The 27129-nt window shown below is 43.2% G+C and overlaps 3 protein-coding genes across 8 annotated transcripts in view; 1 reads left to right on the forward strand and 2 right to left on the reverse strand.

Annotated features, from left to right (window-relative positions):
* LOC308606595 (zinc finger protein 154-like) overlaps positions 1-21154 on the reverse strand; it is a 318213-nt gene extending 297059 nt beyond the window's left edge. The window contains exons 1-5 of one of the 5 annotated variants that reach the window (XR_014013842.1): positions 20816-21154; positions 20152-20190; positions 19874-19974; positions 19423-19549; positions 8282-9530 (exon numbers count right to left, since the gene is read on the reverse strand). Coding sequence is in view for 3 of the 5 variants with exons in the window: in XM_081217680.1 (XP_081073806.1) it covers positions 14776-14936; positions 19423-19549; positions 20152-20190; positions 20439-20447 (336 nt within the window). In the remaining 2 variants the exon portion in view is untranslated. Of the gene's footprint in view, positions 1-8281; positions 9531-13625; positions 14937-19422; positions 19550-19873; positions 19975-20151; positions 20191-20438; positions 20604-20815 lie in introns of those variants that run through there. The other 4 variants (XM_081217681.1, XM_081217680.1, XR_014013841.1 and 1 more) reach the window with 4 other exon arrangements.
* LOC308606583 (zinc finger protein 154-like) overlaps positions 1-27129 on the forward strand; it is a 289896-nt gene that overhangs the window by 171682 nt on the left and 91085 nt on the right. The window lies entirely within an intron of this gene.
* LOC308606524 (vomeronasal type-1 receptor 1-like) lies at positions 22889-25656 on the reverse strand (the record flags this gene model as incomplete). Its single annotated transcript, XM_081217462.1, is given in 4 exon segments — positions 22889-23640; positions 23643-23670; positions 23674-23795; positions 25614-25656. Coding segments are annotated over 4 exon segments (945 nt in total).

Below are 27129 nucleotides of genomic sequence, written 5' to 3' on the forward strand. Positions count from 1 at the left end.
AGTGAGGATGCAAATGGGCTCACAGGTAACTTGACCTTGAAAAACTGTGGAGATTGACAGAGGGAACTCATCTTTGAGCAGCTGTTCTCAGTGCAACATTCAAATCTGTAGAAACGTAGCTAGGCTCATTGGATGAACATTTAGAATCCTAGTAAATTGCTCAGAGATTCCTAAAGTCCGTTTTAGAGGATCAGACCATGCAACCATGGTTTTTGATATTGTTATTTTAATGTGTGTACTGTGTCCAAAGTTACATTTTAGAAAGTGTTCGTGCGTTTTGTAAAGTGATTCGTTGTAAGCACATTAAAGGTCGTTCGAGTGTTTAAATAAATAATTAATTAATTAAATTTATTTTTTAAAAATAATAAATAAATAATAAAAAGAAAAGAAAATGAATAATTGATCCAAATGCTGAAATAAGAGAAACCTTATAGATCTTTAACAAGAGTAGGAAAAACATTTTTTTTCTTTTTTGGTGCAGAAATCAAAGAACTCAGAGACACAGGTGTCACTGCTGATGAGCGCAAATGGGCTGAAAGCTGGGAAACGTGAAGCTAGTAGCAGAGATGTCCCTCAGCCACTGGCCTGGATTTACAATGACAGCAACACAAAGACTCAAAATGGAAGACAGACAGCAAAAACAGACGATGAAGCTCACCAGGATCAGGATGGCACATGTGGCTCTGGCCTCATGGGAAGGTGTGGGGAAATTCTGTTGCTCTGAATGTGTTGGACTCGCTGCTTGCGCCTGTGAAGGATGAAGATCATGTACCCACTAGTCCAGATCATGAAGCTCAAACAATAACATCCAGGGAAGAAAATATGAATGCCTATAAGCAGCCAGGATAACTGTCTGACATGACTGAGGAACAGTATCCAAAATTTTTTGAATGGAGCCCTCCAGAGAGCTCCATCACATGTACTGGTGACATTACTGTAAATAAAGTATGTGATGTCCCATTGTTTACTTAGTTGACCCTAAGTGAATGCCCAGGTAGCCAAGGGTCCAGGAGAAGGGTTGTTTCCTTCAGCACTGTGGCATCTGGCAAGAGCCTGAGGACAGGGAAGGCTACCTCTTCCTGCAAGTGGGATACACCAGAGCTCCAGGAATGGCTCCATCATGTATCAAGGCCTTGATGGTTACTCTGAGTTTATGGGGTGTTGCTTTCATGGCCCAGGAAATAATGGGTATCTGGGTGCAGAGTATCACAGGTTCAGGTCCTGTGAAAGCCTTTCTTTCCAAGAGAGTTCAGTAAGCAGCCCGCAGTTGTGGCCGTCACAGCATGTCATGTGAAGTTGAAACAGGCAGAAGTTTGCACAAGAAGCCCCTGGGCAACTTACTGCCATCCTGGGCCCAGAGACTCTACAAAGCATAGGAGGTGGGTGCCAGAGCTTCCACCTTGGAGTCTCCAGGAGGCACCAAAAGAAGCGCCCGTTGTATGGCCAGCCGTCTGAACTGACTCTAGGACCTTCTGTTGTAAAGGTCCCAAAGTGGGCTGATTTCTGGGTGACTGCGTAAATAAGCCTTAGTAGTCAATGGAGAATATGTTGCCTCTAGAAGCCAGAAAGATCCAATAGGTTTGGCCTGTCTTACATTGATGGAAGCTGACAAAATCGGAAGTTGCTTTTAACTACATCAGCAATAGAGTAGCTCTTAGGCACACTGGATGAAGCTAAGAAATCCTCTGGGTGGCTTCCCTGGGGGCACAGTGGTTAAGAATCCGCCTGCCAATGCAGGGGACACGGGTTCGAGCCCTGGTGCGGGAAGACCTCACATGCCGCAGAGCAACTAAGCCCGTGTGCCACAACTACTGAAGCCTGTGCACCTAGAGCCCATGAGCCACAACTACTGAGCCCGTGTGCCACAACCACTGAAGCCTGCGTGCCTAGAGCCCATAAGCCACAACTACTGAGCCCACGTGCCACAACTACTGAAGCCTGGGCACCTAGAGCCCATGCTCTGCAACGAGAAGCCACCACAATGGGAAGCCTGTACACCGCAACGAAGAGTAGCCCCCACTCGCCCCAATGAGAGAAAGCCCGTGCACAGCAATGAAAACCCAACACAGCCAAAAATAAATAAATATATTAAAAAAAAAAAAAAGAAATCCACTGGGGTGGCATGATGCTGAAATCTGTGTCAGGCAGTGGCCCGTCTGCTCTCTGCAAGTGCAATGATGAATATATGTCCCGCATGAGTGTATAGCAAATCCCCTCATGAGGGGATGTCATCAATGTAGTGCCATACTTGGGTGCCTGAGGACAGCTGGATCCAATTAACTTCTTGTCAGTTGAGGCTGTATGTGATGGCTGAACCACTGAGGTACCTCATGGGCAACTAAGTACAGAGGTGTATAGTATTGAGTTCCTGTATAGGTGAAGGAGAGGCTGTTGAAATAGGCACTGACTAGAATACATGTAAGAGCAAAGTATTGGCCTGTGAAGATTGAATGGCATGTTCATTTGAATTATGTGAGGTATAGGGGCCTCAATGGATGGGACCAGGGTATCAGTAATCCACCATGAGATGCCATTCCTCGTAGGACACTTAATATCTATGGTGGTGTCTCATATGTAAACAAAACTGGTTACTTCTCACTTCAAGTTAATGAACCTGATTTGTATGTTAAAGGTATTATTTGATATGTCTTCAAAATGATTTCTGACCTTTTCTCATTCAATTGATTAAATTGTGTTATTTTGCCTACTACTTCCTTTTGTTATTTCGTGTTTTAATTTACTTGGAAAAGTTCACGTAAATACATATGAGGGTAAATATAACACAAACACTTCCCTCCCCACCTGTATGAGTCTGAAAGGAAACACATTTATGGCTGTAGATCCTTCTGGAGACATTTGGATTCACTTACATATAGTAACATTTTTTCTCACTCCAGTGATCTGACCTTCTGGCTGTTTGACTCATACCCATAGTGCTCTTTTAGCCTCTGCCAGATGCCTGCAAACATCTAAAATATGTATGATAATACTAAGAATGCTAGAGCATAATAACACTTTATACTATAAGTATGCTCCCTGTGTTTTCAAATTTACTGAAGTTCCCACTTATGGAACCTTAATCATTATAAATTATGTTGGCTTGTGAATTTTCTGTCAACAAGAACAAAGACACAAACTTCCAGAGGATTCATACTGAAAAGACTATGGTTTTGACTCCAGAATAAACTGCTAGAAAACTGCATTTCAATTTTTAATTTAATATGCATTCTTTCTGATCCTTTGTGAGGAAAATATCCTCAAAGTTAGGTTGTTAGTTTTTCTCAAAAATTGCCTGTATTCAAACATCTTGCCTGCTCTGTTTGTTTCTTGAACTGAAGTATTTAACTGAATAAGTGCCATTATTATAGATTGTTGTTTGTTTCCAATGAAAATTTTGGTTTCGGGGTGTAAGCGTTTATTAAACCATCAAAACGTACACGTTAAATATGTGCAGTCTATATGTTCAGTCAATTATACCTTCATGAAGCAAATATTCAAAACTTCTCACTTCCTAATAATTTTACTATGTTTTATTATCATCTGTGTTCTACAGGTTATTTGTAGCTACTGGAATTAGAAGGATCTACCTCTATGAACTCTTCCCAGCTCCATGCTCAGTGACACCTTGTTGGTAGTTTGAAATTGTCCATGGTGGCAGTATTTGTATCAGGCAAACTGGAAAATACTACAAACCAGGACTTCATTATATTATTCAAAGTCAAGATTTAAGAATATGTGAATAATGCAGATTAAAGTATGTACATGGTTTTTGTGGTACTTACATTGTATGTAGCACGCAAAAAAATTGAGGATAAAAATAAGCTATTTATTTGTTAATGAAAAGAAAAATAGTCAAAAGATATGAACAGACATTTTACCAAGAAGATATACAAATGGAAAATAAACCATGAAAAAAATGTTCAACAACATGAATCCTTAGGGAGACGCAATTAAAACTACTGGTTGCTTGGGCCTCCCTGGTGGCGCAGTGGTTGAGAGTCCGCCTGCCGATGCAGGGGATACGGGTTCGTGCCCCGGTCTGGGAGGATCCCACATGCCGCGGAGCGGCTGGGCCCGTGAGCCATGGCCGCTGGGCCTGCGCGTCCGGAGCCTGTGCTCCACAACGGGAGAGGCCACAGCAGTGAGAGGCCCACATACCGCAAAAAAGAAAAAAAAAAAAAAAAAAAAAAAAAAAAAAAAAAAACTACTGGTTGCTTAAATTCAAAATTTAAGGAAATTCAAAAGACCGACCATGGTATTGGCAAGAATGTGGAAGCATTTTACATGCTCCTGGTGGGTATGTAAAAGCAAACAACAATTTCAGGTCACAGTTTGGCAGTTTCATAAGTTAACCATTCACCTATTCTATGACTCAGGCATTATACTCTGAGTTACTGACACAAGGCAAGTGAAAATATATACATACATATAGAATTACACACAAATGTTCTAGCACCTTCATTTACAATACCCAAAACTGGAAATAACCCAAGTGACCATAACCAGATGGATAAAAAATAGTATAAGTATAGGAAAGAAACTACTCAGAAACAAAAAAATGAATTGCTTATATACGGATCACTGAAGAATCTCAAAATATTTATTGGGGCTTCCCTGGTGGCGCAGTGGTTGAGAGTCCGCCTGCAGATGCAGGGGACACGGGTTCGTGCCCCGGTCCGGGAGGATCCCACATGCCACGGAGCGGCTGGGCCCGTGAGCCATGGCTGCTGAGCCTGTGCGTCCGGAGCCTGCGCTCCGCAAGGGGAGAGGCCACAACAGTGAGAGGCCCGCATAACACACACACACAAAAAAAATATTTATTAATCATGAATGGAACCAGACAAAAAAAGTAAACATTTCATGAATAAAATCATATAAAATTCTAGAAAATACAAACTAATCTACTATAAATAAAAGTAAATGAATGGTGATCTGTGGGTGGGGGAGAGGAAGGACATTATAAAATGGCATGAGGTAAACTGGAGATGATAGACGTGTTCATTATCATGATTATGATGAGGCTTTGTGGTTTTATATGTAAAAATTTATACACTTCAAACAGATACAGTATATCAGGTCAACTATACCTGAATAAAAATGTACAAAATGGGGCTTCCCTGGTGGCGCAGTGGTTGGGAGTCTGCCTACCGATGCAGGGGACGCGGGTTCGTGCCCCGGTCTGGGAGGATCCCACATCCCGTAGAGCGGCTGGGCTTGTGAGCCATGGCTGCTGGGCCTGCGCGTCTGGAGCCTGTGCTCCGCAACGGGAGAGGCCACAACAGTGAGAGGCCCACATAACGCAAAAAAAAAAAAAAAAAAAAAAAAAATGTACAAAATGGTTCAAAAGAAAAATCTACATCTCTCACTTTTTTCAGAAAATCAGGTCTGGGGAATTTCCCTGACAGGTCCAGTGGTTCACTGCCGTGGCCTGGGTTGAACCCCTGGTCAGGGAACTAAGATCCCACAAGCCGCATGGCACAGCCAAAAAACAAAACAAACAAACAAAAATCAGGCCTAGCAATCCTATATTGCCTCTCTTTTCTGATGACCTTGGAGGAGCAGCCTTGCTTTAGTGGTAGCAAATACAGATGAGTAATAGATTCCTTCCCACCTGAGTTAATAGGAATGCTGGCTGGTCACAGAGCCACACTGTGGACTAAGGCAGCGGTCCCCAAACTTTTTGGCACCAGGGACTGGTTTCGTGGACGACAATTTTTCAACAGACAGGGGAGGGGGGTTGGGGGGTGGGGTGGGGTGTGTGATGGTTCAGGTGGTAACGTGAGCAATGGGGAGCAGCAGATGAAGCTTTACTCACTTGATCGCCACTCAGCTCCTGCTGTGAAACCCGCTTCCTAACAGGCTGTGGATCAGTGCCGGTCCAAGGCCAGTGGGTTAGGGAACCCTGGACTAAGGGATTTCCTTTCTCTCTCTGTTTGCTTCTCTGCCTCTGTAGCAATGGCCTTTAGGTGAACATCCCAGAGAGGCTATAGGAATCCAGAAAACCAATAGCTTCTTTTCTTTCACAATGACCTCAGCTACAAAAGATACACTTGCCTGGAGGTTCTGAGAATTTCTGAGCATCTGTGCCCACTGATACTGCACAGTCAGTCAATGGAGCATTTGCTGATGCAATTTTAGAAGGAGCACACTCCATCTACTCCACTGCACTCTCCCCCGCTGCAGGGTTCCTTTACCAAGATGGTTCCCCCTGGCCCTAGTCTTACAGTAGCATTATCTAGTGAACTCTGGGGAGCAGGGCATGTGGTTCTTTTGCAGGATAACTGCTGAGCAGTATGTGATATTTACTGTGAATAAGAAAAACAATTTTTGTTGTTATCAGAAGCACTGGAGGCTGTCATAACTTCCTGGCTCCTCAGGGTGTTTTCTGAACCCACAAAAAATCCTGATACCCGGGGCTTCCCTAGTGGCGCAGTGGTTGAGAGTCCGCCTGCCGATGCAGGGGACACGGGTTCGTGCCCCGGTCTGGGAGGATCCCACATGCCACGGAGCGGCTGGGCCCCTGAGCCATGGCTGCTGAGCCTGCGTGTCCAGAGCCTGTGCTCTGCGGCAGGAGGGGCCACAGTGGTGAGAGGCCCATGTACTGCAAAAAAAAAAAAAAAAAAAAAATCCTGATACCCAGTCTACAAATAAGGACCCTAAAACCCTGCAGTCTTTTCTAGGAGACCCTGGGCAACAATATATTTACCTTAGGCCAAAACCAGAAAGAGAGCTATATACATATATATATATATATATATATATATATATATATATATATATATAGTGTGTGTGTGGGGGTGTGTGTGTGGTACGCGGGCCTCTCACCACTGTGGCCTCTCCCGTTGCAGAGCACAGGCTCCGGACGCGCAGGCTCAGTGGCCATGGCTCACGGGCCCAGCCGCTCCGTGGCATGTGGGATCCTCCCGACCGGGGCACGAACCCGTGTCCCCTGCATCGGCAGGCGGACTCTCAACCACTGCGCCACCAGGGAAGCCCGAGAGCTATATTCTTAATCATACTGACATGTGAGGCACACAAAGCATGGGACCTCCACGAGAGCTGTGCAGTCCTTAATGCTGGTAGAGCCCAGTTGTTTTCAGATCACCTCACACAGTGAATAGAACCCCAAGACAAAAGGTGGTTTAAACATTGATGCCTTTATTATTGCAAAATGCAGAGCAATAGGAGGCATGCAGTTCCCAGCTTCGTGACTCGGAGGCTGGGAAAATCCAAGAGAAGTGTCACCATAAACAAACATGTCCCTGAAAATGCAGTCCTTCCTGGAAAGTCACCAATAGAATTCCGACTGGGTCCACTGGGCCCAAACTGGATCGGGTCCAGGCCCTACTTTGGAAATGGGAAGGGAATGAGGATCCCACAAGAGCTAAGGCTACTCATTACTTCCCCCACAAACAGGGATGAGACAGAGGTCAACTTCCCTAAACATGTTGGGAGGTAACTTTTGCACATTGTGTGAACCTGCTGGGTAGCACAGGTGAAATGAATTGTCATACTGGCAGTGACATAAAGCTAGAAAGAGCCTGGCAGGAAATAAAGTATAACACAGCTCCTTAAAGATTCCTACATAACTGGGATTTTAGGGCAGTCTCCCCACTGCAGATTTTTGGATGTATGGGCTTTAATTCAGGTAGATGGCTCCCTCACAACTTCTCTCCTCCAGTGTAATTATACTAGAAGGAAACTGCACATCCCAGCTATCTATGGCCCTTCACTAGTGTGAAGTCTCTCGTGTTGAATGAGGTTATATTTGCAGCTGAAAATTTTTTCCAACATTCAATGTGCTCAGGACCTTTTTCCAGTGTGAATTCTCTGGTGCTGAATGAGGCTGGAACTTTGGCTGAAGGATTTTCCACAGTCCCCACACTCATACGGCCTTTCTCCTGTGTGGACTCTCAGGTGTTTAACGAGGTTAGATTTGCAGCTAAACGATTTCCCACATTCAGTGCACTCAATAGGCCTTTCTCCAGTGTGAACTCTCCAGTGGTTCTTGAGGTTGGAACTATGGCTAAATGATTTTCCACAGTCCCCACACTCATAGGGCCTTTCTCCTGTGTGGACTTTCCGATGTGAACTAAAGCTGGAGCTTTGCTTAAAGGATTTCCCGCATTTACTGCACTCATAAGGCCTTTCTCCAGTATGAAGTCTCCTGTGGTGAATGAGGCTGGAGCTTCGGCTAAAGGATTTCCCACATTCACCACACTGATGAGGCCGTTCTCCAGTGTGAACTCTCCGGTGGTAAATGAGGCTAAAGTTTTGGCTAAAGGATTTCCCACATTCACTGCACTCATAAGGCCTTTCTCCAGTGTGAACTCTCTGATGTTGAATGAGATTAGATCTTTGACTAAAAGACTTCCCACATTCCCTGCACTCATAAGGTTTTTCTCCTGTGTGAACTTTCCTATGGCTATTGAGGCTATAGCTCTGGCTAAAAGATTTCCCACATTCACTGCACTCATAAGGCCTTTCTCCAGTGTGAACTCTCTGATGTATAATGAAGCTGGAAAGGTAGGTAAAGAATTTTCCACATTCATGGCATTCATAAGGCCTTTCTCCAGTGTGGACTTTCTGGTGCTGAATGAGGTTACATCTTCGGGTGCAGGCTTTTCCACATTTGCTGCACTCGTAAAGCCCTTCTCTAGTGAGGACTCCTTGGTCCTCAACAAGTGTGTCTATGCAGTTGAGGGCTTTTTTGCCTTCTCCCCAGTTCTGATGCTTTTTTCCACTGTGAAAGACAGCCTCACACTCATTACTGTTGTTTGGCTTCTCCTCAGTGTGAATGACCTGTTGATGGAAAAATCCCACGCTGGCTAAGAAGTCCTTCGCAATCTCCATACAGATAATGGATTTCCCTGACAAGTGGGTTGTGCAACTCTCTATATACAAGTCTCGGTCTGCAGAACTTCTGATGGGTATCTTTCCAATGTGCTGCCCCTGGGACTGCTGAAGGTTGGCAGTGAAATAAAATCGTTTCCCACACGTGTACGGTTTCTGCCCAAGATGCATTCCCTGGTGCTCAGGCAAGTGCAAAATATCTCTCAAGATTGGGCCCCACATCTCAAAGGGCTGGGCCTTCTGGGGAGATGAAATTGCTTTAAGAGTCCTGATCTGTGACACTCCTTCTACAGAAATGCTCTGTTCAGGAGATGTTTCCTTATCTTCCACTTCATGCCAACAGCCTGAAAAAGTGATGGTGAAGTACAAGTTAACCATATTGAGAGGGGGCAAAACAATCACAAATGTAAATTGATGCATCAAAGAATCAGTCCATGAAACTGTTTTCAGGAAAAGAAAGTTGGAGTCAGCTTGAGGAAGCAGCTGCTGTGCACCACTGGGTCCCTAAGGTCACAGGATGGTGCGGGCCTCCCCAGGCACAGGACATGAGTAAAGGGTGTGGCCCAGGGGGAAAGGCATGTCCTACAGCTCATTCTTCTGTCAATGGCTTTTAGCAGGATTATATCTGCTGACGACATGGGATGTTGTGCAGAAGTCCAGTCCAGTCACAGAAAAATCTGAGTGGAACAAAGGTAACAAGTGTTTAAGGATAATTAGACACGTGCACACTTTAGGACACTACGAAGTGGGAATGCACTAAGGAGGGAACAGTGTGAGGAATAAGTGAGGTAAGCAGTCCAGAGAGGTGGGGAGTAGCTCTCAGCTGGAGTCAGAATAAAAATGACTAGTAGAAATGACAAGTCAGCAAAGTGTTAAGAATGGAGAAGAGAAAGTAGAAGTGAGGTGTGGCCACTAGCAATGGCACCAAAACACAATTAAACAGGACAGGTTCTTGGTATGATTTTGACAAAGCCCTGAAGTGATGTCCTCTCTCAACTGTCATTCATCTGTGTCAGGCCTGCTCTGAGCCCATCTTGTTGAGAATGGAGTCACGTTCATCCTGTGAAGCAGAGGACATTTTCTGTAGCCCCACCTGAGGATCTGCATGAGACCAAGAGGACCCAATTCCTAAGGGAATGACAGGACAAGTCAGTAGCCAATACTGTCCCAGACAACTCAGCACACAACAGACCACCAGAAAGCTATTTAAATACTACAAAAAAGTTCCTAAGGACAGACAGAGGTAAGAGAGCAGAAAAGTAAGAACCAGCAATGTGTCTTCCCTTCTGGACAACTATACTGGTAGAATCAATCTGATGGAACCCCTCTGCAATGCTAAACTGCTTTAATTTTGATCACTTTCAGCTTTTAGCATGGTAATGGTATTCATCCTCCAACTCCCCTAACTCTGAGCCCTGGGGCAAGCACCATGTATGTGTTCCTGGAGAAGCTTCTAGGAGCCAGGATGGGCAATAAGGCATCTGTCCTCCAAATATCAAAAATCTGTGCTCTTTTTGCTGCTTCTAATGATGGTAGTGCTACAGAGTTGGGCAGCCATTGTTGTAAACCACACTACCAATGTTGCAAAGGCCCTCCCCTCACTAGCTGAAGCAATTTCACAGGGGATTTAAAGGGCAGGCATCTATTCCGTCCACCCCCCTCATATCATTTTTCTCTTAGTCCCATTTTGATAGGCAGAAATTCAAGGACTAAGGCACTCAAAATCAATCATATATACAGGGGAATTTACAAAGTCACCATGCATATCTGGGTAAGAAAAAAACCTGAGTAGACCTTAACTTTATACCGCAGACTGATCTCCAGGATGGAGACACCCTACAGCCATTAAACAAACAAACAGAAAGACAAACAAACAGATCCCAGCAAACCCTAGGAAGAGGGAGAACTGAATATCAAGTCACCACAATGTAAGACACAAACACCCATTTTTCAACAACAAAAAAAATCACAGGACATACAAACCAACAGGAAAGCATGGCCCTTTCTAAGGAAAAAAAACCCCCACAAATCAATAGAAACCATCCTTCAGAAAGACCAAATGGCATACTTATTAGAGAAAAACTTGAAAACAACTATTTTAAAAGATGCAGAAAGAGCTAAAAGAAAATATGGGCAGGGACTTCCCTGGCGATCCAGTGGTTAAGACCCCATGCTTCCACTACAGGGGGCACGGGTTCGATCCCTGGTCGGGGAACTAAGATCCTATGTGCCACGTGGCCAAAAAAAAAAAAAAAAAAAAAATATATATATATATATATATATATATATGTAGGCAAAGTTAAGAAAATGTTGCATGAGCAAAACAGAAATACCAATAAAGACATAGAAACATAAGCAAACCAAAAAAATATCGGAGCTGAAAAGTGCAATATAACTGATTGAAAAAAAATCACTAGAGGGATTCAAAAGCAGATCTGAGCAGTCAGAAGAAACAATCGGTGAATTTGAAGATACTGCATCTGAAAACAGAAAGAAAAAATACTGAACAGAAGCAAAGAGAGCATAAGGGCCTGTGGGATACCATCAGGTAGACCAACAAGCACAATGTACACATCCAGAAGTAAAACAGAGACAAAAAGGCAGAGACCTTATTTGAAGAAATTACAACTGAAAACATCCCAACCTGATGAAATACAAATATAAACACCTACGAAGCTCAACAAACTCCAAGCAGGATAAATTCAGAGACTCATCATGCAGCACATTAGAATCAAACTGTCAAAGGCCAGAGGCAAAGAGAGAGTCTTGAAAGCAGCAAATCAGAAGCACACATCACATATAAGCGATCCCCAACAAGATTATGAAGAGATTTCTCATCAGAAACCACACAGGTCATAAGGCAGTGGGTTGATATATTCCAAGTGTTGAAGGGGAAAAAAAATCTGTCAACCAAGAATTCTATATCAAGAAAAACCGTCCTTCAAAACTGAGGGAAAAATTAAAACATCACAGATAAACCAAAGCTGAGGGAGTTCTTATTAGATGTGTCCTGCACAAAAAATGAAATATTCTTTATAATATTATAATATATATAAAATTTTAATGTTAACAAATAATATTAAATGTTAAAGGGACTCCTGGTTGAAATGAAAGAACACTAGTTAGTAAACAAAGAACAAAGGTCTCAGATAAAGGTAAATACATAGACAATTATAAAAGCACTTTTATAATAACTTGAGTTTATAACTCTACGTTTTGTTTTCTGTAATATTTAAGAGATTAATACATAAAAAACAATGACTGGTCTAAGTTTCTGGATACACAACATATAAAGATGTAATTTTGCAACATCAATAACTGAAAGGGGTGGGGACCAAGCTATATAGAAGCAGAGCATTTTGTTAAAATATTGTTTTTTTAAAATTAATTTTTATTGGCGTATACTTGATTTACAATGTTGTATTAGTTCCTGCTGTAGAGCAAAGTGAATCAGTTATACATATATATAAATCCACTCTTTTTTAGATTTTTTTCCCATATAAGTATATATAGTACTGAGCAGAGTTCCCTGTGCTATACAGTGAGTTATTATTAGTTATCTATTGTATATATTGTAGTGTGTATACATCAATCCCTATTTCCCAATTTATCAACCTCCACCCCCTTTCACCCTTGTTAAAATATCGTTGAAGCTAAAAGGGTATAAATTCAAATAATGTGTTATAATTTTAGCATGGTAAATGTAATTTCCATGGTAACTACAAAGAAAAAATAGCGTAGAAAGTACAGAAACGACAAAAAATGTAAACATTTTACTACCAAAAAATCAGTGGAACACAAAAAACAGTAATGAGGAAACAAGGGACAAAAGAGACCAAAAGATGTGTAGAAAACAAATAGCAAAATGACGGAAGTAATTTCCCCCTCATTAGTAATTATTCTAAATGTCAATGGAATAAAATTTCTGAGCAAAAGAGAAATTGGCAGAATGGATAAAAGAACATAATCCAACTATATGCTTTCTACAAGACACAACTTGCCAGGATGGTTCAACATAAAAAATTCAGGGATTTCCCTGGTGTTCCAGTGGTTAAGAATCCACTTTCCAGTGCAGGGGACACGGGTTCGATCCCTGGTCAGGGAACTAAGACCCTACATGCCGCGGGGCAACTAAAGCCCTCAAGCCACAGCTACTGAGCCTGCACACCACAACGAAGCACGCACCACAATGAAAGATCACATATGCCGCAAGGAAGATCCTGCGTGCTGCAACTAAGATCTGATGCAGCCAAAAAATAAATAAATATTTTAAAAACAGATACAAAATTCAGTGTAATATATCATATTAACAGAATGAGGAAAAAATAACACCCCAATCAATGCACAAAAAACACATGACAAAATTTAATACCCTTTCATGATATAAATACTCAACCAACTATCAATAGAAGGAAGCTAGCTTAACATAATAAAAGCAAAGGATTTAAAATCCATGACAAATATTATACTCAACGGTGAAAGACTGAAAAGTATTCCTACAATATCAGAAACAAGAAAAGGACACCAGCTTCTGCCACTACTATTCAACATAGTACTGGAAATTCTAAACAGAGCATTAGGCAGGAAAGACAAAAGGCATCCGTAGCTCATGAAATTTTAAAGAGTCCACCACAAAACTGTTAGAATAAATGAATTCAGCAAAGGAAGAGGATACAAATTAAACAGTTGTGGGAACTCCCTGGTAGTCCAGTGGTTAGGACTCAGCGCTTTACTGCCAAGGCCTGGGTTCACTCCCTGGTCCGGAACTAAGATCCTCCAAGCCAGGCAGTGTGGCAAAAAAAAAAAAAAAAAGAATTAAACAGTTGTGTTTTTGTTTTTTTTTCCTCCCAGCAACAGAGACATCAATGGTTTAATGGATGGGGGAGCTTACAAATCTGAAGCAAGGTCCTGAAGTGACACCCCACCCTGTGCAGCAGACAATGGGCAGGACAGGACAGCAGTCTTCGCTCCCAGGGGGAACAGAAGATTACCAGTTATAGGGGGGCTGGCATCAGGCGGTCTCATTAGTTACCAGGGAAACCAGTAGAGAGGCAAACCCCTCACCACCCCGTGATAAGAATGATCACTAGCTGGGGCCTGCGGCAAGTGAGTAGGAAGGTCGGTCAGTCATGTGCGTAGGGTATAGAGGAAGCAGGCACTGGTCGCGCAGGGGATGTACCGAGAGCAAGAGAACAGCCATCTTGAGGGGCCTGACCATACACTCTACCCCTACACACACTGCACGACCCTTACAATCTTGGTCTACCCTCTTCCACGATATGCCTGGGGTCAAGTATGTAGGGGGCACTGCAACCAGATAACTAAAAACACAATACAGACAGCAGCAGCCTCAGAGTATCAAGATACCTACTATGCTCAGAAGAGTCATTTGCCAGGATGTGGGCAAATTTTGGAGCCAAGAGCTTACCAGGTCAATGGAAAGAGAGTCAATAGTAGGAGTGCCCTGTCCAGTTATAAGGAAGGTAAGGCCACCCTGGGTTTTCACAAACCCAGAGCTACCCCCATAGGGAGGTCCGGATTTTAAGGAAACATTCTGGTGGCCTAGCCAAGGGTCAGCAGTCACACTACAGATCTGTCTCCCCATGCTAGGTTGAGTGCCATTAGGGTGGACCCATTAGATCCTTCCAAACAAAAAACAGTTAATCCCACTAGTTGGACTTGTGTGTCCAGAAGCCAGCCTATTCCATCCCACACAGCATAGCCAAGGGAGGCTCATGGGCAGTCAGCTGTATAGTAATGTTTACCAACAGGGGTCCTCCTTCTTCTTTTTTTTTTTTTAACTTTTGGCTGTGCCACGAAGCATGCGAGATCTTAGTTCAACAGGGCTCCTTCTGATGTACGGCATGCGGACAGGAATATGGTGAGAGTCTTTCTCCCCCATTGTCAGTAGTCCTCACATAGTCATAGTAGCCAGGTCAATTTTTCATGGAAGTCCAGAGAAGGTTGACAATGGCATCTCGCTGGAGACCCAGCAATTAGATTCACTTTGCAGTGAGCCCAGTGTTGCGGCTCAGTCGTGGAATAGATTTCCTCCTTCAGGCTAGAGATGAAATTTAAGACATCTAACAGGCACAACACAGGGGAGATTATGACAATTAAGCAAAACACAAGCAGTAACCACATTCTGAGATAATACACCTGCCTGTGGTTTTTCTCCTAGTCTGTAAAACAGTTCAAAACCTCAACTTTCAATAACACAAGAACGTGACTAAAATCATGTATACAACGGCCCCTTAGTTTCACCTTGGATGTCTGAACAAGTTACTCCATTTTGACTTTCAAATCCATTGCCTTCCTCAATGGCCAAAGCAGATGTACAATGCATGTCTGAAAGACCACAAATAGGCTGCTCTGATCAGTAAAATTTAAGTTAAGCCAGAATGACTTCCCTATACCTCAACACATGGAGATTTTTCCACCATTTCCCCTTCTGATTGCAAATCTCTCAGTAGAAAGCATTGACGACTAAACTATCCGTCCCTCTCTGCTGGGGTGCTGGCTCCTACCCCAGGTTCAGATCATGTCCCTCGGTGCTAGGCCTCCTACATATTTGCCTAGTCATACAAGGTGGGGGAAAACCAATCAGATCCTATGAACAGGCTCAGAGGAATGTTAATGCGCAAACACTTTATAGGCGATATACTTCTTTCTATTTTTTAAATTTATTTATTTATTTATTTATTTATTTATTTATTTATTTGTTTGTTTGTTTGTTTATTTATTTATTTATGGCTACATTGGGTCTTTCTTGCTGCACACGGGCTTCCTCTAGTTGCGGTGAGTGGGGGCTACTTTTCATTGTGGTGTGTGGGCTTCTCATTGTGGTGGCTTCTCTTGTTACAGAGCATGGGCTCTAGGCACGTGGGCTTCAGTAGTTGTGGCACGTGGGCTCTAGAGCACAGGCTCAGTAGTTGTGGTGCACGTGTTTAGTTGTTCCATGGCATGTGGGATCTTCCTGGTTCAGGGCTCGAACCCGTGTCCCCTGCACTGGCAGGTGGATTCTTAACCACTGGGCCACCAGGGAAGCCCTAGACCATATATTTCTTATACCCAATTGTCACACAAGCATTGTACATGTGCTTTTAGTAGCAGACTTAAAGCAAGCAGTGTCACACTTCATGTGACACACACTGTCACACACTCTGTGACAATTTCACTAGATAATTTTCTTTCCATCCAGAACATCAGAGCAAAAGTATGGCTAACACAATAACTTTCATAAATACAAACCTCAATTAACAGAACTAGGTTTTAATATCCACTAAAACATAGCCTTTTTTCTCCTTGAAATTACCCTCATCTCCACCAAACACAGCCAAATCGAAACTAATCTGTTTGCAAAACAAGTGTGGTCAACTGACCACCTAGGCTTCTCCAAACTAGTTGTGGTGGAATTCCTCAGAAGGAGTGTCAGACTGAATTCCCAAAAGGCCAGGAAAGCCATGCCAAAGGCCTGCCACCAGATTATGCCTTGGTGGATTTTTCTCTTCTAGAAGTCCCCCAAATATTGAGATTCCTGCACATGCCAGGAGCCAACGTTTTCCATTCCCCTGATAAGGCTGCTTGGAACCCAAGAGTCCCCAATTTCTGGAGGCACCAGGCAGAGAGAAAAGAAAAATGTTTCAATTCTATGCACAGGTGTAGTTTACCCAATTGCTGTAAGTCATAACTAACTTCAGGGGAAGGGCGGCTTCCCTCCACACGTATGAAGCAAGGTCCTGGATCGACACCCCACCATGTGCGGCAGACGGCGCGCAGGACATGGCGGCAGTTTTCCACAGTTGTATTTCTACACACTAACAATGAACAATCGAACAGGAAACTAAGAAAAAAACTCCACTTATAAAAGTATCTATCAGGGATTCCCTGGTGGCGCAGTGGTTGAGAGTCCGCCTGCCGATGCAGGGGACGCAGGTTCGTGCCCCGGACCGGGAAGATCCCACATGCCGCGGAGCGGCTAGGCCTGTGAGCCATGGCCGCTGGGTCTGCGCGTCTGGAGCCTGTGCTCCACGACGGGAGAGGCCGCAGCAGTGAGAGGCCTGCGTACCTCAAAAAAAAAAAAAAAAAAGTATCTATCAAAAGAATAAAATACTTAGAAATAAACTTAACTAAGGAAGTAAGACTTGCACACTAAAAAGTATAAAACACTGCTAAAAAAAATTAAAGACAGTAAATGGAAAGACTTCTATGCTCATAAATTGGAAAACTTAATATTGTGAAGATGTCGATATGACCCCCAAGACATCTACAGACTCAATGCAATCCCTGTCAAAATTCCAATGACATTTTCTGCAGTAATAGAAAATTTCATCCTAAAATTCATATGCAATCTCAAGTGACAACAAATAGCCAAAACAATATTGAAAAAGAAGAACAAAGTTGGAGGAGTCACAGTTCTAAATTTCAAGTATCAGTGTGAAGCTACGGTATTCAAAACAGTGTGATACTGGAATCAAGGCAGACATAGAGACCAATGGCACAGAATAAAGAGCTCAGAAATAAAGTCTCACATATATGGTTAAATGGTTTTCAAAAAGGAGGCCAAGACCATTCGACAGGGAAGGACAGGCTTTTCAACACATGATGCTGGGAAAACTGAATACCACATGCATAAGAATGAAATTAGATGGACACCAGGTACATAAATTAACTCAAAATGTATCAAAGATCTAAACTTAAGAGCTACAAATATAAAACTCTTCAAAGAAAACAGAGGAAAAGCTTCATGACATTGCATATGGCAGTGATTCCTTGGAAACGACATCAAAGGCACAAAGAAAAAAAGGAAAACAAACTGGACTTCATCAAAATGAAAAACTTTGGTACATCAAACGATGCTAAGAACATAGTAAAACGGCAACTTACAGAATGGGAGATAATATTTACAAGTCACATATCTGACAAAAAAATAATATCCAGAATATACAGAGAATTCCTAAAATTCAAAAACAAAAACATCAAGCAACTTGATTCAAAACTTGGGAAAAGACTTCAACAGACATTACTCCAACGAAGACATACAAAAGGGTAATAAGCACACAAAAAGATGCTCAACATCACCAGTTGTGAGGGAAATGCAAATCGAAACACTATGATACCAGGACTTCCCTGGTGGTGCAGTGGTTAAGAATCTGCCTGGCAATGCCAGGGACACGGATGCGATCCCTGATCCGGCAAGATCCCACATGCTGCGAAGCAACTAAGCCTGTGCACCACAACTATTGAGCTTGGGCTCTAGAGCCCACGAGCCACAACTACTGAGCCCACATGCCACAACTACTGAAGCCCGTGCACCTAGAGCCCATGCTCTGCAACGAGAAGCCACCCCAGTGAGAAGCCCGCGTACCACAACGAAGAGTAGCCCCCACTCGCCACAACTAGAGAAAGCCCGTGCCCAGCAACGAAGACACAATGCAGCCAAAAATAAATAAATAAATAAACAAACATACCTGCTTTAAAAAACAAAAACAAAACAAACAAACCCACTATGCTACCACTTCACACCAATTAGGATGGTATCACCCCAAAAACAGAAGTGTCGGCAAGGATGGGAGAAATTGGAACCTTTGGGCAGCTGTAATTTAAATCCTATTAAAGATACATTTATCATAAGATGAAGCAATTCCAATTTTCCGTATATAGCCAAAAACACTGAAGCAGGGACACTAAATATCTGCACACCCATGTTCATAACAGCATTATACACAAGAGCCAAAAGGTAGAAGCACTCAAGTGTCCACCGATGGAATAATAGTAAACAAAATGTGGTACATTCATAAAATAGAATATTATTCAGCCGTAAAAAGAAAGGAAATTCTGACACATACTACAACACAGATGAACCTGTAAGATAGTATGCTAAGTCAAAAAAGCCACACCAAAAAACTGCTGATGATTCCGCCAATATGAGACACTCAGAATAGTCAAATTCAGATTCAGAAAGTAGAATGGTGCATGTGAGTGGATGGGGGAAGTTACCGTTTAATGGGTACAGAGTTGAAGTTTACAAGATGAAAAACTTCTGTGGATGCATGATTGTGATGGTTGCACAATGAGAATTACTAAATGCCACTTAGAAGTGGTAAATATTCTGTTTCGCAAAATTACCACAACTAAAATAAAGTAAAAAGAATGTTAGCAAAGGATCTTTCAAGACCTTTTGTGTAAGCATGGACTCTATGCGTGACTTCACTTCCAGGCACAGTCAGGAACAAATAAATGTGAGGTACAGAAAGGGAGCAATACCAGGGTGCCATGCAGCTAGACAGTCACCCAGAGAGGGAAAGGGCATGACAGGTGGGATCCATTAGGCTGACCTAAAGAACAGCGAGACCTAATCCTTCCCTGTGAGGCTTCGGGGCAGGAGGTGCTGGAGTGAAAAGGATGAGAAGTAGGCATGCACTCAGCTCACCCCTTGAACCACAGCACATACCCAGGCAACTGGGGAAGGAAGCAGTGCCCATGGTTTAGGTGGAGACATACCTGACCCTGGAGAAAAGAGAAAGGCCGAGCCTTGCCCAGGGCATAGGGGCAGGTGTAAGAGCTTACCCAATGAAGATGTAAGTGCAAAGTTCTCCAGCATCACATCGTGGTACAGGCGTCTCTGAGCCTCATCGAGGAGAGCCCATTCCTCCCAGGAGAAGGACAGGGCCACATCCTCAAAGGTCACACGTCCCTGCCAGGATCGAGACAGATGACGTCGTCAACAGCCTCACTCCTGAAGGCCCACAATCTATCTCCTCACACGTCTACCCCATGTCCATCCTCCTCCCACGATCTCAGAGGAGACCCCAGACCCTGACACCATTGGCGTCTGCTGCCTTCTCAACTCCCACGAACCACGTGCTCACTCTGCAGCCAGACGGAGCCTGTTAAGACCTAGATGCGGACACCTCCCTCATCTGACCCAGACCTCCCACTGCCTGCACAACAGATGCCGAACCTCACAGGCACTCGTTCCAAGTCTGACTCTTACTCCCCACACCCAGCTTGTTCTCACCAGAAAGGAAGGAGACCTGCAGTTCCCTGAACCAGCTTAACCTCGCCTCCAAGCACTTCCCGTTTTTGTGATAAGCTTCCACATCTCCTTCCACTGGGGGCCTGAAATGGGAACCCCTCCATCAAACCCCCGGACTCAACTCAGGACCCTGAGCTAGGATTCCCTAAGGTCCCCACACCCAAGGGCTGGGAAAATGGCAGGTGACAAGTCTCATGACACCACAAATTTGGAGAAAATAGGGGTTGGGACCAGCGACGGAGGACGAAACCGCCACTTACCTGATTAGGTTCCAAAAGCACTTCTGCAGCCATGGAAACCTGTGGGAAGAGGCAGGTCTTAGAGGGAAGTCAGCATGGCATCCTACCAGGGGCTCAGGCTTTCCCTGCACCCCTGGGGGTCACCAGAGCCAGGTAATCTCGGGCCGACCATCTAACCTCTGTATTGACTCTCGGCAGTTTTGTGTCCTTGGGGAAAAAACCCCAAGCACCCTCTGCCTCAATGTCCTCAGCAGCCCTACAATTTGTGCTTCCACTGAACAGACTCTGGGGATTTTTTCAAACTTAACTTGGATCATGTCTCTTTTCCGCAAAAATTTCCATGGCTCCAAGAGCCCCAAGAAGGAAGGTACAACTCCTCAGCCTGTCACTGCAGGTGCGACTCTACCCACACTTTGTTCCCTGCAGAAGCAACACGGACCCCAGGTTTCCCCAATCCTCCCGGCTCAATCCGACCTCCCAGCCTTTGCACCTGCCGGTCCCTCCGCCTGTGACCCTCTGCCACGCGCCATCACACCGTCTGTCAGAAACAGGGCCCCACCCACGGCCGCCTCACCGTCCTGGACACCGCGGCCTGGGCTGCGGGCACGAGAGCAGGCGCCCCGCATTCGGGGCTTTAGTGTCTGGTGGGGTGAGGACGGTGAGGGCCCGGAGGACGAGCGTTTACCTGAGGCGGGTCCCTCGGCGGCGCCGCCGCCGCCGCCACCTGAGCCACAAACCGGGGCAGAGAGGGGACAGCCGAGCGTCCCGAACGGACCGGGCACCAACGTCTCCAGACCGGCCCCGCAAGCGGCGATGTGCCCGACTATAGAACCGCCTCTAGTCACTGGGGACAAAGCCTCTTCCCGCGCCTTCTCTGTCTGTCACCTCAATGCCGACTCTGCGCTCTCGGCCTTCTGACCCCGAGGACCGCCAAAATGACCGCCACAAGATACAGGAAGTCCCGCCTTCGCCCAGTGCGCCCTCCCGGAAATGCCGAAAGCCTGGATGTTCATTGGGTGTTCGTCGCTGCCGCTCAGCGCATCGCTTTCTGGGTAATGGAGTTCCCGCCGCCACACAGGCCCGCAGGAGCGGCGCCTTTGCTGGAATCTCCCAGGGAAAGGGTCTAGCAATGCCCCGGGGCTGCTCAGAGCTGTAGGCCTTGTTCTTCTAGGTCGGAGAGAAGCTTCGCTTCCTCTCAAAGCGGCGAAGGCCAGTTTCTGGGGAGTCCGAAGTGCATTTAGAAATCCTTCAATGCTATTGATCTCTGAAGTGTTTAGAAATTCGGATTCCATGCGAACATTTTCTGGTGGATGTGAACATTGTCTGGTAGATGCAAGTGATTATACATTATCCTATTGTCCTGTAAATGCACGCAGACTGAGGCATTAAAGTCATTTTTGTGAGCTTTTGTACGTTTTGTCCGGGAATTTAAAGGAAAAAAAAAAAAAATCACCTGGGCCACAGTAGACAAGATAGAGGAGGCATATTGGACGGCTCTGACAAAGCCGGATGTGGTGGGATCCGGGCCTCTCCTTTCTGGTAGTCAATGATTAATGATTATGCCCAACTCAGTGAGAAACACCATAAAACATTAAATCATTTTATCTAAAAAACATAAATCTGGGGCTTCCCTGGTGGCGCAGTGGTTGAGAGTCCGCCTGCCGATGCAGGGGATACGGGTTCGTGCCCTGGTCCGGGAAGATCCCACATGCCACGGAGCGGCTGGTCCCGTGAGCCATGGCCGCTGAGCCTGTGCGTCCGGAGCCTGGGCTCCGCAATGGGAGAGGCCACAACAGTGAGAGGCCCGTGAACCGCAAAAATATTTAAAAAAACAAAAACCATAAATCTCTTTTACATATGCACATTCCTTTTTGTACTACACAGCTGACAGTTTCTCTTGTATGAAATGTAACATTGGCTATTGTTTATTAAGGAGTACTACTCTCTGTACATTTATAAAATAGAAAGTTGTTGATAAACAAAATTCAACTGACTACATGTCAAAGATCTAAATGTGTGTATTGAATGATTCATGAATCTGGCGGCATCATATGTAGCAAGTAGAGAGGAGCTCCAAAGCGCCACGGAAAGAGAAAGGTTTTTAAAGGCAACACAGGGAAGTCATAAACAGAAAAAACTTTATTTCACATAAGGTCATCTCCCTTTGGAGAAAAAAGTTCTTTTGAGGTGGGTTACCTCATCTTCCTTTGAGAAGTGGAGAGGGCCCATGTGACAAATGGTCCCATTGGTACCGACCAGACAATTCCACACTTAGTGCTTCTGATTACATTTCTGGGGAAGGTTGTAAGTGCAGCTATGTTAGGTATTAAGTCTTGGTGTTAGCATGAGTGATTCCATTTAGAGGCTGTTGTTTCTCGTTTAACAAGGTGAAAAGTCTGATAATTCTATCTTGTGGAGAAAAGCAATGTTTATGCCATGGTAACTTTTTTGAATTCTGTCTGCACATGAATGTATCTCTCTGTGTTTTCCTGTGTATTCATATATATATATATATATATATTCCTATTTTTTTGTTTGTTTAGTAAAAGGGAATTCATAATTTGTGTATAGATCTCTTGTCTGCTCATTTAACGAGGGTTGTTCTTACTTACTATTATATCACCAATTCTAGCAGAATAATTTGGACCAAGAATCATGTAATTTAAAAAATTAAAAATACAAATTAATATTGATCCAACTGGAGAAATCAGAAGACTTATAGCTATTTGAGCTAGATTAGGAAACTTTTTTTCCTGGTTCAGAAATCACGGAAGAACTTAGAGACATGGGTGTCACTGCTGATGCACACAAAGGAAAGCAGGGAAAATGATGCTATTAGCACAGACGTGTCCATTAACCACTGCTTTGGATTCACAATAAGAGTAATGCAAAGACTCAAAATGGAAGAGAGACAATAAAAGTAGACAAAGGAGCTCACTATAATCAGGGTGGTGCGTGTGGCTCTAGCCTCATGGGAAGGTCTGGGGGAGAGTCTGTTGCTGTGAATGTGTTGGACTTGTTGCTTGTGCCTATGCAGGAAAAGGACCATGTACCCACTAGTCCAGATCATGAAGCCCAAACATATAACATCCATGTAAGATAATATAACTGCACGTAATAAGCTGATAAATTTATCAGGCATGAGTGGGGAACGGTATCCATAATTTGTTTTTACACTTATATTTTTGCTACTTCTTGGGCCAATTACTCTAATAGGAATGCAGACATTTACCAAGAGTTGTAGGATCCAGAAAAGAAAACTACAGAAGCCAATACACTTTGTGGATCGAATTCTGAAGTCCACCCACAAAGAGGTTCTGGGGCAAAATTTAATGGCCTGGAAACCACTCAGAAGACTGGTAGTGCTGAGAGAAACCCCTCTGGCCACTTTGTGTAAATAGAAGACAAGTTTACATCCAGCATCATCCAGGAAATATTTCAATCCAAAAGCTGCCGTTGTCTTTGGGATCCCTCTGGAGAAGAGAGACAAGTTGTTGGCTAAGGCCAGTGGTTGATAATCTGATCTGTGGATCTCAACTCCTATCCAGTCAACAAAGTGAAGTTTAAAAGACAAAGGAGGGAGGAGTTTCCCAGGATCCCATCTCCAGTCTGAGTGAGGAAGATGATTTCCATTTCCAGGTTGGCATGCCCGTAACTTTCTACTTCTTTTTTTTTTTTTTTTTAATTTATGTTTGGCTGCTGTTGGGTCTTCGGCGGGCTTTCTCTAGTTGTAGTGAGCAGGGGTTACTCTGCTGTGGCATGCGGGCTTCTCACTGCGGTGGCCTCTCTTGTTGCAGAGCATGGGCTTTAGGCATGCGGGCTTCAGTAGTTGTGGCACGCGGGCTCAGTAGTGTGGCACATGGGCTTAGTTGCTCCACGGCATGTGGGATCTTCCTGGACCAGGGCTCGAACCTGTGTCCCCTGCATTGGCAGGTGGATTCTTAACTACTGCACCACCAGGGAAGTCCAACCCTTCACTTTCATATCTAGGAGATATTGATTTTAATTTGAGATAGAAATAAATGAATAAATGCTAGAAAGATAAATGAACATAAATGTGTCACCTTCTTCTGCTCAGCTGTATCTACTGCTGAACATAGCACATGATTTCCTCTCTTTTGGTAACACATTTTCTTACTTTAACTGGATTATAGGAGTACATACTTATGGGTGCAGTGGTTATTAAGTAAGGTATTATGATGGAATTCATCCAAGTGTCCATATGAGGGAGTATTTGAATAAAGGATGCACCATTCACAGAACATATTTTCCTACAGCCATGAACCAAATGAAGATCATTTCCCTCCATGTATGAAATTACCTTCAGGATATATTCTTATGTGAGAAAAGGCAAGTGGGTTAGGAGATGTTTAGTATTCTACAATTATTCTTATGATTGTGAAGGAATAAGAATGTAAATAATGTAGATAAATACACATTTTCTCTCTACCTATCTATCTATACAATTACATTAAAAACAATTAAAGAATGAACTATAACCTTCAATAAGTAATGATATAGACGGGCAGAGATTAAACAATGTGGAGGGACAGGAATATAAACTAGATATATCTGAATTAATTTACCTCAATTATAATTTTGACTTTGGGGTAAATATAAATATTTTACTTATTTATTAAACTATATTATATCAAAATGAAATTAAAACAATCAATCAAATTTAATGATAAAAGTAAAACAAATATATAAATCTCATTGTGTAATAAAGTTGTAGTCTATCCATACAAAATAGTAATACTTAAAGTACTTTTTTTATTTTTGGCTGCACTGCACTGCTTTCAGGATCTTAGTTCCCCAACCAGGGATCCAACCTGGGCCCCTGGCAGTGGAAGCACAGAGTCCTGACCACAGGACGGCCAGGAAATTCCCCAAGTACATTTTTAAAAATAGTTTTGGCTATACATTTGTACTGAAACATATCTATGGAAAATCCCTACGGAGATTTAAAAAATTTACTCATGTTTATATTTCAAGAAAATATTTATATTTAAAATTAATAAGTACATTATACAAGAGATTCGTCACAGTTTAATCAAAAGTTAGAAAAATTGCAAGGAAACAATTTAAGTAAAAATTATATCATTTTAAACTTGTTTGGAAGAATGAACTTAAACTTGATCTGTATTTGTTTAAACCATGTTTAAACTATATATGTATATTCTACCTCCTCTCATTAAAGGGATCTACACATGATAGCCCTGTCCTGAGTAATTACCATCCAAATTACTCAGGCTGTGTTCTCCAAATGCACTTTCTCATGAAAGAAAATAGCATCTTAAAAAAATTGCCAAATCCAGATCTAGTGCAGGAAATGTTCAAGATGGAACATCTATTCGATCCAGGACACAAGGACAGTCTACCACACAACTGGGGTCACGTGAGAATGAGGATGCCAAAGGATTCAACTTGAAAATCATCCCCCTCCACAGTTATGGTACAAATTAAATCTCAAAGAAAATTACCTGGACAACTTTTAAACGCATCAAGTACTTTAAATAACCACATGCTCGTAATGCTACAAAGCCAGAGTCAGAAGCCTTTCAGAAAGTTAAGGAATTGACTATTTATTCTGGAAACAGAAAAATAAAGGGAAATATGAATGATTTCTACTGTCTTTCCAGTACAGACTATTTCAAGGTAATCAAATAGAGGATGCAGAAAAGTTTTTTGTAGAAGGATTCTAAGTGAAAATACAAAAATGGTAATAGAATATTAACATTCTACTTCCTCTAGTATAGTAGTGGATCTACAGAATGATCATCAGTGACAGCTGCAACCAACTGATGACACGCTGTGGGAAATTGATATTGGGGCACATGGTCATGCTGATCAATCCTCATGATCAGTCATGTCACAGAAAGGGCTACATACAGCCTTTCATAATGGCCCTCCATTGTAGGCAATGAGAAGGACATTGTACCACCTGGGAAGTATCCTTGACAAAAATCTGAACCTACATTACACCACCCTTTGGAGCAAATTATGCATTTATTGGCCATTTGGAAGGATGTGTTAGGCCATATAAAAAAGCTGCAATTAGATAGTAGAATGATGGAAATGATCTTGTACAAATGATCCATTTTCTTCTCCATGAAAAAAAAAGTTTTGAAGGAGGGAGAAATATTAATTACAAGTGGTCTAAAAGACAAAATGACTGGATCGTGATTCAAATGATCTAAAAAGGAAATTTTGGGGGGGGAGGAAATTTGTTATGTGTAAACTCTGACCATGTGTTTGATGTCACTGTTATTTTTGTAGGTGTGAAAAGTACATACATGTTCTGCTCATGAATGAATTCCATGTTTTAGAGATATATTCATGATTATTTACTTTTAATTTTTTTAAAAACTTTTTATTTCTTTTTTTAAAATTAATTAGTTTATTTATTTTTGACTGCGTTGGGTCCTGGTTGCTGCGCACTGGTTTTCTCTAGTTGCCGGGAGCAGAGGCTACTCTTGGTTGTGGTGCGTGGGTTTCACATTGCGGTGGCTTCTCTTGTTGCAGAGCACGGGCTCTAGGTGTGCAGGCTTCAGTAGTTGTGGCTCATGGGCTCTAGAGCACAGGCTCAGTAGTTGTGGCACAGGGACTTAGTTGCTCCGCGGCATGTGGGATCGTCCTGGACCAGGCGTCGAACCCGTGTCCCCTGAATTGGCAGGCGGATTCTTAACCACTGCGCCAACAGGGAAGCCCCCATTTAGATCTTTAACATGTAGTCAGTTGAATTTTGTTTATCAACAACTTTCTATTTTATAAATGTACAGAGAGTAGTACTCCTTAATAAACAATAGCCAATGTTACATTTCATACAAGAGAAACTGTCAGCTGTGTAGTACAAAAAGGAATGTGCATATGTAAAAGAGATTTATGGTTTTTGTTTTTTTAAATATTTTTGCGGTTCACGGGCCTCTCACTGTTGTGGCCTCTCCCATTGCGGAGCCCAGGCTCCGGACGCACAGGCTCAGCGGCCATGGCTCACGG

The sequence above is a fragment of the Mesoplodon bidens genome, assembly GCF_964165515.1.
Source record: "Mesoplodon bidens genome assembly, chromosome: 18".
NCBI lineage: Eukaryota > Metazoa > Chordata > Mammalia > Artiodactyla > Ziphiidae > Mesoplodon > Mesoplodon bidens.